This window comes from Equus quagga, unplaced genomic scaffold (assembly GCF_021613505.1).
Source record: "Equus quagga isolate Etosha38 unplaced genomic scaffold, UCLA_HA_Equagga_1.0 154_RagTag, whole genome shotgun sequence".
Classification (NCBI taxonomy): Eukaryota; Metazoa; Chordata; class Mammalia; order Perissodactyla; family Equidae; genus Equus; species Equus quagga.
Window position 1 is genome coordinate 102,132 of NW_025796937.1, and position 12,298 is coordinate 114,429.

The following is a 12,298-nucleotide window of genomic DNA, read 5'->3' on the forward strand; positions in this document are numbered from 1 at the left end:
AGCTGTCTTAAATATTACACTGAAGAAATCTTAAACATGATGTAGAGTTTGTGCTGAAGGTTCAGTTTCTAGAGGTAGTAAACAAGACATTCTTATAGTAAGAAGTCTAGAAACTAGGTAGGCAAATAACTTATTCCTCCACAATGTTTTTGATTATCATGTGTGATTCTGTTGCGTGACTATAGCATTGAGTCAGTTGTGTCTCCTGGTATTGGACATATAGGTGGTTTCTATTTTTTTTTCTATTTTAAATAGTGCTTTGAACATTAATAGCTAGAGCTAAATCCTTGTGCATATAGATAATGTTATTTGAAACTTTCCTAGACGTGATGGCTTTCCATTCTCATTGATGAATTGGTTTCTGGAGGTGTTGTAACAAATTATATTGTATAGGAACTTTTTTTTCTTCCAGGTAGCAGCTTTTATATTTATCAGATTGTTAAAAATGTTAGCAGGTGTGCAGTGAAATGGACATTCTCACAGTCAAGGCTGAAAGTATACATATCTGTGACCCTCTAGCAAACAATTTGGTTCACATAACTCTCTCTTGGCAAGATAAACGCCAGCTATCCCAGGCTGGCTAACATCGTCCTTGTGACTCCAGATCTCCCAGAAAGAGAGCTCTAGTCCCAGAGAACACCCAGATTTGCTTGGCTTAGCCCATGTGAGTAATCACATAGCCTCTCCCAGCTAATCCCTGGGAATGGGATGGATGGGCTGATAGAGACCTGTGACCAGGTTTTGGGTTGAGGGAGGCAGGGAGGAAGATGGGAAGGACGTAGGAAAACTAGCCCCAGTGGAACCACAGAGGTTAATATAGAGTGCTGAAGAGATGTTTCTTCCAAGGAAGAAATTCTGAAAGTGGGGAGGAAAAGAGAGTGAAAAAGGCAGTAGTTCTCCAAGTTTTTAGAGTCAAGACTCCTTTACACTATTCAAAATGTATTGAGGGCCCAAGGAGCTTTTGTTTATGTAAATTATTTATTGATATTTGTCATTAGAAATTAAATATTTAACATACTAATTCATTAAAGTAAACTCGTTACATGTTAATGTTTTAATGAAATATGACCATATTTCCTAAACCAAAAAGTTTCAGTGAGAGTAAAACTAGTGGCACAATTTTACATTTTTCATAAATCTCTGATGTCTGGTCTGTCATTTGCTTCTACGTTCAGTCTGTTGTGATATGTTGTATTGGTTGAAATAATATGAAGAAAACCCAGCCTCGTACAGATATTTGGTTGGAAAAAGGAGGAATATTTGAATAACTATTTTAGGTAATTGTGGATATTCTTTATGGACACTCTCCCAAACCTTGGTCTTTCTTGAAATTTGAATGAATCTTTTACCCTTGCACAATATTATAACATCTTGTGCTGGTCATGGAAAATGTTGGTTCACTGAAAGTTTCTAAATATTGGTACATTTCCTTATGTAACATGAAAACATTATATTCATTAACATCACCATCAACCTCATCAAAATACTCTTGAGAAGCTGTCAAGCTCACAGTTCGTGGATACAGGTTTTCAAAAATTCTAATTTTGTTTGAAAGCTTGAGTTTTATTATTGGCGATAAATACTATCCTTTATTTTCCTTGAAATGACAGGCTCTCATCATTCATTTTCGAGAAAACATCTGTCAAAAACTCAAGTTGGAATAACAACCATTGTTTGTCAGTCATTCTTTCAAGTAAAAATGGTGTTCCGTTAAGGTATTGGTTCAGTTCACAACTAGTCACACAAGTGCTTTTCTCAGGTGTTCTGTAGGAGTGCTCGTGTGCTTCTCATTTTATCACTTGCAATATTAAAAAGACATATGTAAGGACAGAGATTTAGTAAACTAACTTTTACTGCTTCATCACAGGCATTCTGAAGTGAATGGTGGCGGTTTTATCCACCGTTGTATTTGTACCATTAGTGCAAATGTCACTACAGTGAAAACAATTAATATCTTAATATTCCTGTAGAAATAGTTTGGACCTAGGGGATCTGAGGGCCTCTGTTTGAAAACTGTTGTCATAGTTGCTTAGACCTACTATATATCCTATCTTCTCATGTGCTGTGTTAGAAAAACACGTCATAGATAGTAACTCGTTTCAGCAATTTTTTTTTTTTCAATTCTCATAATCTGGTTTTGAGGGGTTTTAGTCCAGAGCAACAAATTCAGACGTTTTATTTTGCTTATGCAGAAGCTTACTAGACAAACACTAATCTACATGGTGAAGTTCTAAATTTAGTTTTTTTTTTTTAAAGACTAAAGAAAATACAAAACTAAAACAATAAAAATAATCTAGATGGTATGTTCCCAAACTAGGCTGAAGAATTTGAAGAAGCAAATGCAGTACTCAATAAGTACCTTTCTTTAAGAACAGGATTAATTTTGGAGACAGTTACCTTTTAGCTTGTAAAGAGGTTTGGGACACAGTAAGAGAAGATGAGCATACAAAATAAACCAGTACTGAATAGATATAATGATGTCCTACTTCAATACAATATTTTTTTTCCTTAAAGAATGTTTGGTAAAATGCTTTAAAAATATTCAGTTTCTGAGGCCTCAGCTGTATTATAATTGAGATTATAGTTCTCAAAGCAATACTTCTTTAAAATTGTGTTTCTGCAAAATTCTTTTTTCATAGTTCTACAGCTAATATCTAATAATGTCTTTTCCCTGATTTGTAATAGAAAATTACAAGTGAACAGAGTAAATGTCTATTAGTAGGTGAAAGCATGTATGCTTAGTTTGTTAACTTTTTAAAATCAACACATGTGCTTTTAAAAATGTATATGTAGTAATAGCATTTCTTGGCAGTTCTCAGTTTGTGTGATGGAATAAAATATTGGAGTTTTATGGTGTTTGAATTAGTTATCTATTGCTGTGTAACAAACTTAGCATCATACGGCAACAAACATTATCTCACAGTTTCTGTGTGTCAGGATCTGCACGGCTTACGTGGGTCCCCTGGCTCAGGGTCTCTCACAAGGCAGTAAAGGTGTGGGCTGATGCTGCAGGCGTCTCCAGGCTGGCCTGGGAGAGAATCTGCCTCCAAGTTCATTCACATAGTTGTTAGTAGGATTCATCTCCTCACAGGCTGTTGGTCTGAGGGCCTCAGTTTCTAGCTGGCTATTGGTCAGAGGCCTCTCTCAATCCCTTGCCATGTGGATGTGGGCCTCTCTATAGGGAGCTGGTTTCCATCAGAAGGATCAAATGAAAGGGTAGGAGAGGGTGAACAAGAAATTAATTCTCATCTTTTTGTAACCTAATCTTAGTGGCGACATCCTGTTACTTTTGCCTGTATTCTGTTAGAAGTGAGTCATTAGGTAGGTCAGGGAATTATACAAGGGTGTGAATACCAGGAGGTTAGGATTATTGGGGCCATTTTAGAGGCAGCCTACTACAGTGTTCAAGAACATCATTGACTATACAAGAATTCCTGTCTCAAAGCCCAACTCCTGTGGCAAGGGAAAGCTGAATGTAGCCCTATGGTAGCTATGTGGCTGTTTATTTTGCCTTCTAACACCTGCCATATTTAAGAAGTAATCTTAACCTCATTTAAGAAATCTGTTCCTTTAGAAACTCTGTTCCTCCCTATAATCTAAGAAGGGATGAAAAAAAGGCAACATTAAATGGGATTGATTTTAGGGTCAATTGTCTAATGGAGAAAAGTCTCTAAACGTAACTTCTATAAAGACAGACAGTGCTCAGAAAGCAAAAGTATAGTGAGTAGAAGATTTTTAAAAATCATTTTTAGCATTTGTAAGGATTTAAAAACATGTGCCTAGATCTGTACTCCTTTGCTTTATTTTAAAAATTCAGACTTAGAGTTCATCTAGGTAAAGTTTAGAAATGTAGCTTTATTATATTAAAAGGCAAAAGTAGTATGGTTTAAATCTATAGACTGTACTTCAAGGTTGGAGTTTTTTTGTTTTTTTATTTGTTTTGGCTTTTTGAGGGATTTATTGTGATTCTGGATTTTAAAGCCCTTAAAAAATGTTAAAGCGGGAGAATCCAGGCCATGATAGACCCATTTTTTGTAAAGAAAGGAAACTCATCTTCCTTGGTGCTTGAATACCATTTTTTTCTGCTTTTGATAAAACATAACTTTTGTAGTGTATTCTGTATTGTTTTTTTAAATCATATTGCTTACTGGGTAAAGTCCTTTTTTTGTTGTTAAACTTATAAATTATGTAACATGGAGCAGGCAAGATTAAACAGTAAAACTTTGTTGATTTTATTTTTAATCTATAAAAATAAATTTGTTTCTACACGCATAGATTCTTTTTCTTTTTCTTTTGGTGAGGAAGATTGGCCCTGAGCTAAAATCTGTTGCCAATCTTCCTCTTTTTTTCCCCTCTCCAACGCCCCCCAGTGTATAGTGGTATATCCTAGTTGTAGGTTCTTCTAGTTCTTCTATGTGGGACACTGCCACAGCATGGCTTGATGAGTAGTACCAGGTCCACGCCCAGGTTCCAAACCATCAAATCCCAGGCCACCAAAGCAGAGCACACAAACTTAACCACTTGGCTGTGGAGCTGGCCCCTGCACACACAACATTTTAATGTGTCACTTTTCTTCCCCCTGATATGTTTTGCTTAAATCCATGATCATCTTGCCATTTAGTGGTATGATTTAATTCCATATCCAGGTTAGTCTGTATGTAAATGTGTTTAACATAGATGTCTCTGTAACAGGAATCCTATCCATCTTCTTCACCAATATGGTTTGTGGACTCTGATGACCCAAATCTGACATCAGTTCTGGAACGTCTAGAAGATACTAAGAACAACAATTCGGTGAGAAAATAAGCCATGCTATTTTCTTTTTCATCTCATGAACATTATATAGAGAACTTTAAGTGTTAGGAGGGAATATGATATAAAAGCCTGATTAATGATTATTTGATAATCTTAGGGGAGCTAAAGACCAGGTTATTTTTTTTTTTTATTCCTTCAAATTCTGTTTACTACTTGGTTTCTCTTTTTTATTCCTCGTAGGTATAGTCTTAATTTAGATCAGGAATTAGGTGGGCTCTTTTCCATGAATTCTGACCGTTAAACCAAGCAAGCATTTTTGGTAGGGACCACTAGCCAAAATGGGAATCAGAAAAGGGGAAAAGACTAAGGTAATGTGAAGGGAAGGGAAATAATGATAGATTGACAACCATGCTAGTGTTTAGGGAATTGCTTTTTCTATCAATAGTCTGTATAACTCTGCAGTAAAAGCCAAAGGTATGCAAATGAAAACTTTTTTTAATATATAAAGAAATGTAACTTTTCATATTACAAAAGTTTTAAAAACCTGTTTTCTTTGATTATAAAACTAATAAATGACCATTGTGAGAGAACTAGTAAAATTTAAAAAAAAAAACAAAAAAAAAAAAAAAAAAGGAAAATAGAAATATTCTATAATTTCTTTACCTGATAACCATTGTTGACATGATGGCTATTTTCTATTAGTATTTTTTTTCCCTTGCTAGTAAAATACATATACTCTTATGTTTAAATAGTTGAGGTCAAAATCTACATAGTTTTATATCCTTTTTTAAAGTTAACATTATTGTGTTTTTCCATGATGTCGTAAAGTCCTTATAGAAAAATATGCATCATTATTTACAGGTGATGTGATTCGTTTACCTAGTAAAAAAAAATCTGAAGGAATCCACTGAAAAAATAATTTTTTAAGATGACTGGTTAAAATCTCCATTATATAAAAATCCATGGTTTTCCCAAATATTCACTATAATCAAATAGAAAATATAGTAGAAAAGTATTTTGTTGACAAATTACAACTAAATTTTAAAAAATTAAGTACTTAGGAATAAACTCAGATGTACAGGTTTTGTATCAAGAAAACTACAAAAATTTGCTGAGTGGAATAAACGACTTGACTCCTGTGTTCCTAGATGGGCAGATTTCATATTATAAATATGTCAGTTAAATGTTATAAATACAGCTTCATGTTAGTTTATAAATTGAATGCAATTCCAGTAAAAATCCCAAGAGACTTATTTTTAGAACTTGACAAAATGCCTCTAAAGTTTGTTTTGAAGAGTAAATAATGAAAAATAATGAAATTAGAAAAAAGGTAGAGAGACTTGCCCAACCAGATATTAGATAAAATAAAATACTGAGTACTGGCACTGGACAGATAAAAGTAATAGAAGTTTAGAAACAGAATCATGCAGTTGAGAAATTAGAATAAGTTAAATTGAGTTAAAATACTCAATAAGGAAAGAATAGATTATTCTATTAATAGTATTGGGAGAACTGACCGTTTGGGGAAATTAGAGTCTTATCTCAGATTTTTGGCAAAATAAGTTATAGGTAGTTTAAACACTTCTATTCTTGAGATTAAGAACAGAAGAATAGCAGTTTAAAGAGTATTTTAAGAGTAAAGGCTAGTCTGGAGAGCCATGAAGGTTAGAGCTAAAAATTAAAAGCTAGATGGACACATGTTTACATCTCTGGCATTGGGGCAGTTGGGTGACAGGACAGGGAAGGAGTGGTAGACATAGCCCCTTACTGCTGCCTCCTTTTAGAAGACTGCCTCTAAAGATCTGAAGGTATAAGTTTTGTAACGGTAGAAATGAGTGGGGTTTTGTTTTTCAGTGTCTAAAACATCAACAAATGCTCATCAAGTAAAATGGCAGAATATAGAACTGGGCCTAATTTTATAAAAAAGTAAATATATTTACATAAAAGAATATCAAAATTTACCCTTCACTCTTCTTATAGTCTCTGCCAGTTACCCCATAACTGAGTTTCTTGACAGAATAAGCTATATTTCCTTACCTTTAATTTACTTAATTCATTATAATTTTGATTCTGCCTTCATTGTTGCACTAAAATTTTTTCTCTCTAGTTGCCAAATTCAGTGACTCCTTTTTTAGTTCTAACGTTGACCTCTCTGCAGCATTTTGATACTGTTAAATGTTCCCTTGTTGACACTTGCCTCCATTCAACAAACGTTTATTACTTCATGTCCACCAGTAAAGAGCTAGTTAAATAAAAATTACCATGTATAGTTTTATGATAGAATATTAGGTTATAGTTAGAAAGAATGCAGCCACTCTTTCCACAAGAGCACATATAGCTTTCCAAGATATGCTAAGTGAAAAGCAAGGCATAGAATATTATCTGTAATATGGCCCCTTTTGTATACAGTGTTGTAAAAAATCTGTATCTATGCTTGTTTATACATACTTTTTTTCCCCTGGATGGATACAGGAAACTGTTAGTAGTAAAACACAGGAAAGTAATTTTTAAAGAATTGACTGGCTTCTATGCTAGGCTCTGTGATATGTAGTGGGTATAAAAGGCAAGTTGTATCCCTCTCTTCTGGGAACTGATAATCTTTTGAGGACTTCCATCAGGTCACTGTCTCCTCTTTTTATCTCTTATTACCCTGCCTTGGTCTCTGAGCTCTTCTTCCTTACTTGGCCTCTTTCTTCTCATTCTGTGTTTTCGCTGAGTAGTCTCTTCTACTCCTATTACTTAAATCATGGCTTATATTCCAGGATCCTAAATCTGTATTTCTAGCTGAAATTTATCTCCTGAGTTTCGAACCCATACATCTGTTTACATATCACAGTAAATCCAGGGAATCCCACTAGGATGTGCCATGGCTGTTCAAAATGATTACATCTAAATTTGAACTCATCTGCCTCCCAGCACTCCCACCACCCCCATCATGTTTCCCCTCAGTAATTCTCTTTGTGCTTGGGGCAAAATGAAATAGTGAAACTTGGCAACCATGCCTGAACTGGGGAACTATCTTAGAGTTCTTTTTTATACCAGTGTTTCCTGTCTCCCCAAAACTATCTAGTAAGTTTCTAAGACCTGTCCATTTACCTTCTAAATATTCCTGAATCCTTCCACATGATCTCACTTTCTTCTCCCATCCCTTGAACATCTTTTTTTGGGACGCATAAAGTTGAAATTCCTGGAAGATATACCACCGTTTTTCTTGTTGCTTGGTCTGACTCTACCACAATGCTGTGTCTCCCACAGGACTCCTGGAGCTCTTTCTGTGCTAGGTGTTGGAGTGTCCGAGTCTGTGTCCAGGTCACCCTGCCTTATGCTTATTATGTACTTAGCACAAAACAGAGCTTATTGGTCCAAAGATCCAAAATGGGACTTCACTGCCTTTTAAGCTTGAGGAAATTTTTTGATCCTAATTTACTGCTGAACTTTTCTCATTTCTGCTTGCTCCATTGTACACTTTGGAAAGACTTGTTCTTTGCTTTGTTTAACCCATTCTAATCCTATGTGTGTTTTCTTAGTCTTTCATAAATCTGCTTCTTTCTGTTCATCCCTTTTCTTGGTCAGACATCCAGGGAACTATTTCTGCCCAAGTAAAGTAAGCTGCCTTACTAGCTCCAAGTAAAGTCTGCTGAGTATTAACCATTCTACTTCAACCATAATTGCTAAACTTACACGTTGAAAACAATTTTTTAAACAATGAAAAACGTGTTTGTGCACATAATTTACCTTGCTTACTTGCTTAGAGTAAATATGCTTACAAAACAGTCTGGGTTTAAAAATGGAAACTTAAGGAGTTATACTTGCAGTTTCCCTGGTGGGTTTTTTTTGGAGAAACACTTAGCCTACTAAATGCCAAGTGTTTTCACAGAAGATTTCATTTAATCTTTACCATTTTGAGAAGGTTTTAATTTCCTTGTTTTACAGATGGGGAGACTCAAACTCAGGGAGTTAGATACTGTATCCAAGGTCATCTTGATTCCAAGGCTCTGTCTACTAGACCCCATTTGCCTCTGTACTTTTAAATGAATATGACTGTGGAATATACAGTTTTGTAACGCATGTGAAACAACACTGCCTCTATTCTTTGTAGCCTCATTAATGTATTAACGTACTCTTGTCTGAAGTTGTAAGTTTTTAAGAAAAGAAGTTAATAACTGAAAATTGGGCAATATCTGGAGCTCCCCTTCCTCTGCCTTTTTGTTGATGTCATTTTGCTAGGTATCAGTTGTAGGGATTACACTCAAACCATAGTAACTTTCTTATATCTTTTACTAGCAGCCCCTAAAAATATTTTTTAAAGAATGTTATTTTATCTGTAGTCTGCAATTGAGCAGTAACAAACTTTTTTCATTTCCTACTGGATTGGATACAGTAGTCCTAGCATTATTCGTGTCTTCTGAGGGGTCTTTAACATAATATTTATTTACTGAAATGTGTTTTGTAGCTTCGTCAGCAGTTGAAGTGGTTGATATGTGAACTCTGCAGATTATATAACCTCCCTAAGCACCTGGATGTTGAGATGCTAGATCAGCCACTACCCACGGGTCAGGTAAAGTAAAAATTCTCTAGTGTTAAAGAGCTAAAATAAATTGTATCAAGAAAAGGTAAAACTAGGATGGTTTTTCTTATTATATAATTTATTTAGAACTTAGTTTTTGTTTTCCTGTTGAATTTTTTTGTCTGTTTTACTTTAGGTCTAAAAATAATCTTTTCATTCTTTGGAGCTGCTGGTGTTGACTATGATAGGCAAACAATCCCCCTCCCCCCTTTGTTGTTGTTAATATTCCTGGTTTCCATAACTGTTCCTTGCTTATTCAGTTGTTTGCTTTTGCTTATTTATTTACCTTCACCTGGAATGCCATTTCCTTAAGTCCTTATCTGCTTCTTAAGACCTAACCCAAATGTTATCTCCTCCAAGCAGTACAGGTACCCAGTAGCTCCCCACCACCTCTGACTTTTCAGGATTTCTCGATTTACCTATTTAGGCATAATTTATAGACACTATACTATAATAGATAACGATTTAGTTCTTATACCACCCACTTACCCATCCACCTCCCCTTCTTAAAACATCATTATGCTTAGTCATATGGATGATTACTATTTATCATTAGGACTTTGTAGTGTATAGTTTTCTATTATGACAATTCCTTTCTCATACAGTTTTTTGTTTTGCAGTGTCTTCTTTATAATAATAATAATAATTCTTTTTTTTTTTTTTTTTTCTCCCCAAATCCTCCCAGTACATAGTTGTGTATTTTAGTGGTAGGTCCTTCTAGTTGTGGCATGTGGGACACCGCCTCAGCATGGCCTGATGAGCGGTGCCGTGTACGCACCCAGGATCCAAACTGTTGAAATCCTGAACCGCCGAAGCAGAGCATGCGAACTTAACCACTGGGCCACGGGCCGGCCCCGATAATAATAATTCTTAGTTTAAAAAAGTTATGTTCTATCCTTTTACTGTGAGATCTCCCTCTCTTCTGGAGCCTTTGGTTTTCTGTACCAGTCTTGGCAGGTTGTTCTCTGGACTGGCTGTACAGCTGTCACCTTGAAATTTTTGCCTCCTCTGCTGGAGTAGATCCATTGTTTCCTGATCTCGTGTCATCTTTCTTGGCTTACCCTTTATCATTTTGCCTGAGTACATCCTCAAGTAAAATGCTAAGAAAGCATGAAGGAGTAGTACATTTTCTGGGTTGTAACCTCTAAAAAATTATGGCCAGACCACTGTAGGTTTGAATCTTGATTCTGCTGCTTATTAGCTGTGTTAGCTAATTTTCTTGGGCTAATTACCTAGTCACTGTGTATATCAATTTCCTGTTTTCAAAATGGAGGAAATAGTAATAGTACCTATATTTTGGGGGAGCTATGAAGATTAAATGTGTTAGTACATGTAAATCATTTAGAGCAGTGCCTGGCACACAGTGAATGCCCAGTAAATGTTAACTGTTGTAGTATTCTGCGCTCACATTTGATTGATAGTTTGGTTGAATGTGTAATTCTAGGTTGAAAATAATTTTCCCTCAGAATTTCAAAGACTGTGCTGTTTCTTCTAGCCAATGATGTTGTTGAAGCCTGATGCCGTTTTGAGTCTTATTAGTCTCTGCATGACTTTCCAGAAGCTTTAGGAGTTTGTCTTTTCCTTAATGTTCTGAAATACCACAACAGTGTGCTTAGTTGTGGTCTTTTTTTTTTTTTTTTTTGTCGTCATTGTTGCTAGGCAGTCAGTATGGATGGGCTTTTTCAAATTTGGGCTCTTGAATCTTTCTGCTTGGGCAAATGTTTCTGTATTTTTTTCTGGGATAACTTTCTCCTTTCCATTTTCTTTATTTGTTCATTTTTGAATGTCTACAAATGGGATTTTAGATCTCTTAATTTGAGTCTTTGTATCACTGATCTCTATATTCTCTCTCTGTTTTTTAATTTCAAATTCTGGAAGATTTTTCCTGTCTTTCAACTTCTGGAAATTTTATTTGGACAGTCATAACTTTAAGTTTTGTTTTCGTTATTTGTTGCTGCTTAACTAGTTGCCCCAGAACTTAATGGCTTAAAATAACAATTTATCGTCTCTCTCGTGATTGTGTTAATTGACTGGGCTTAGGTGGATAGTTTTTCTGCTGGCCTCACTGTGCAGTCAGATAGTGGCTGGGACTGCTAGTCATGTGGAAACACAACTACCCAGGAATGTCCAGGTTGGTCTCTTCACGCATGTTTGACACCTTGGTGTTTCTTCACTTAGCCCTTCTCTCCACATGGCATCTCATCCTCCAGGACCTCTTCGTGTGGCTTCTCTTTCTTTAGGAAGGTAGTCTGAATTCTTATTTCTGGCTTCCAAGGGCACAGAAGTGGAAGCTGCCAGGTCTTTTACAGCTTAAATTTGGAAGTGGCCCAGTGTCATTTCTACCACATTTATTGGTTAAAGCAAATCAAGGAGCCAGCCCAGGTTGACTGTGGGAGGGGACCGTATAAGGGGATGAATGCTGGCAGGTGTGGTTCATTGGGGACCCTCTACAGAGATGAACCATAAGTTCTAAGAGCTTTGTCTTGTTCTTTGATTATTCCTTGTTCATAGCATTTTGTTTTTGTTTTATAGATATAATGTATTTTTAAGTGTCTTTAAGGAGTTATTTTGATACTCTTGTCCTCTCCTTCTCTAGCATCATAATTTTCTCTCTTTTTTTTTGTGAGGAGGATTGGCCCTGAGCAAAATCTGTTGCCAATCTTGGTCCTTTTGCTTGAGGAAGATTGTCGCTGAGCTAATATCTGTGCCAGTCTTCCTCTGTTTTATGTGGGATGCCACCACAGTGTGGCTTGATGAGTGGTGCTAGGTCTGCACCCAGAATCCACACCTGTGAACCCTGGGTTGCTGAAGCAGAACGTGTGAACTTAACCATTACGCTGGCCCCTATTTGTTTTTTTTTCTGGTTTGTCTTGGTCTTGTTTTTCTTTTTGAAGACTTTCCTCAAATATCTGTTTATTCTGTGTTGCTCATTCATATTTTTCTTCTTTTTTTTTCTTTCCTCTTTTTTTCATTTAT

The 12,298-nt window shown here is 35.8% G+C and overlaps 1 protein-coding gene across 2 annotated transcripts in view; it reads left to right on the plus strand.

The window, feature by feature from the left end:
- Window positions 1-12,298, plus strand: part of LOC124233147 (ubiquitin-conjugating enzyme E2 Q2) — a 62,354-nt gene that overhangs the window by 7,897 nt on the left and 42,159 nt on the right. Inside the window, exons 2-3 of one of the 2 annotated variants that reach the window (XM_046650288.1) lie at window positions 4,693-4,794; window positions 9,209-9,313. In XM_046650288.1, coding sequence (XP_046506244.1) covers window positions 4,693-4,794; window positions 9,209-9,313 — 207 coding nt within the window. The remainder of the gene's footprint in view (window positions 1-4,692; window positions 4,795-9,208; window positions 9,314-12,298) is intronic. The other variant, XM_046650289.1, reaches the window with a different exon arrangement.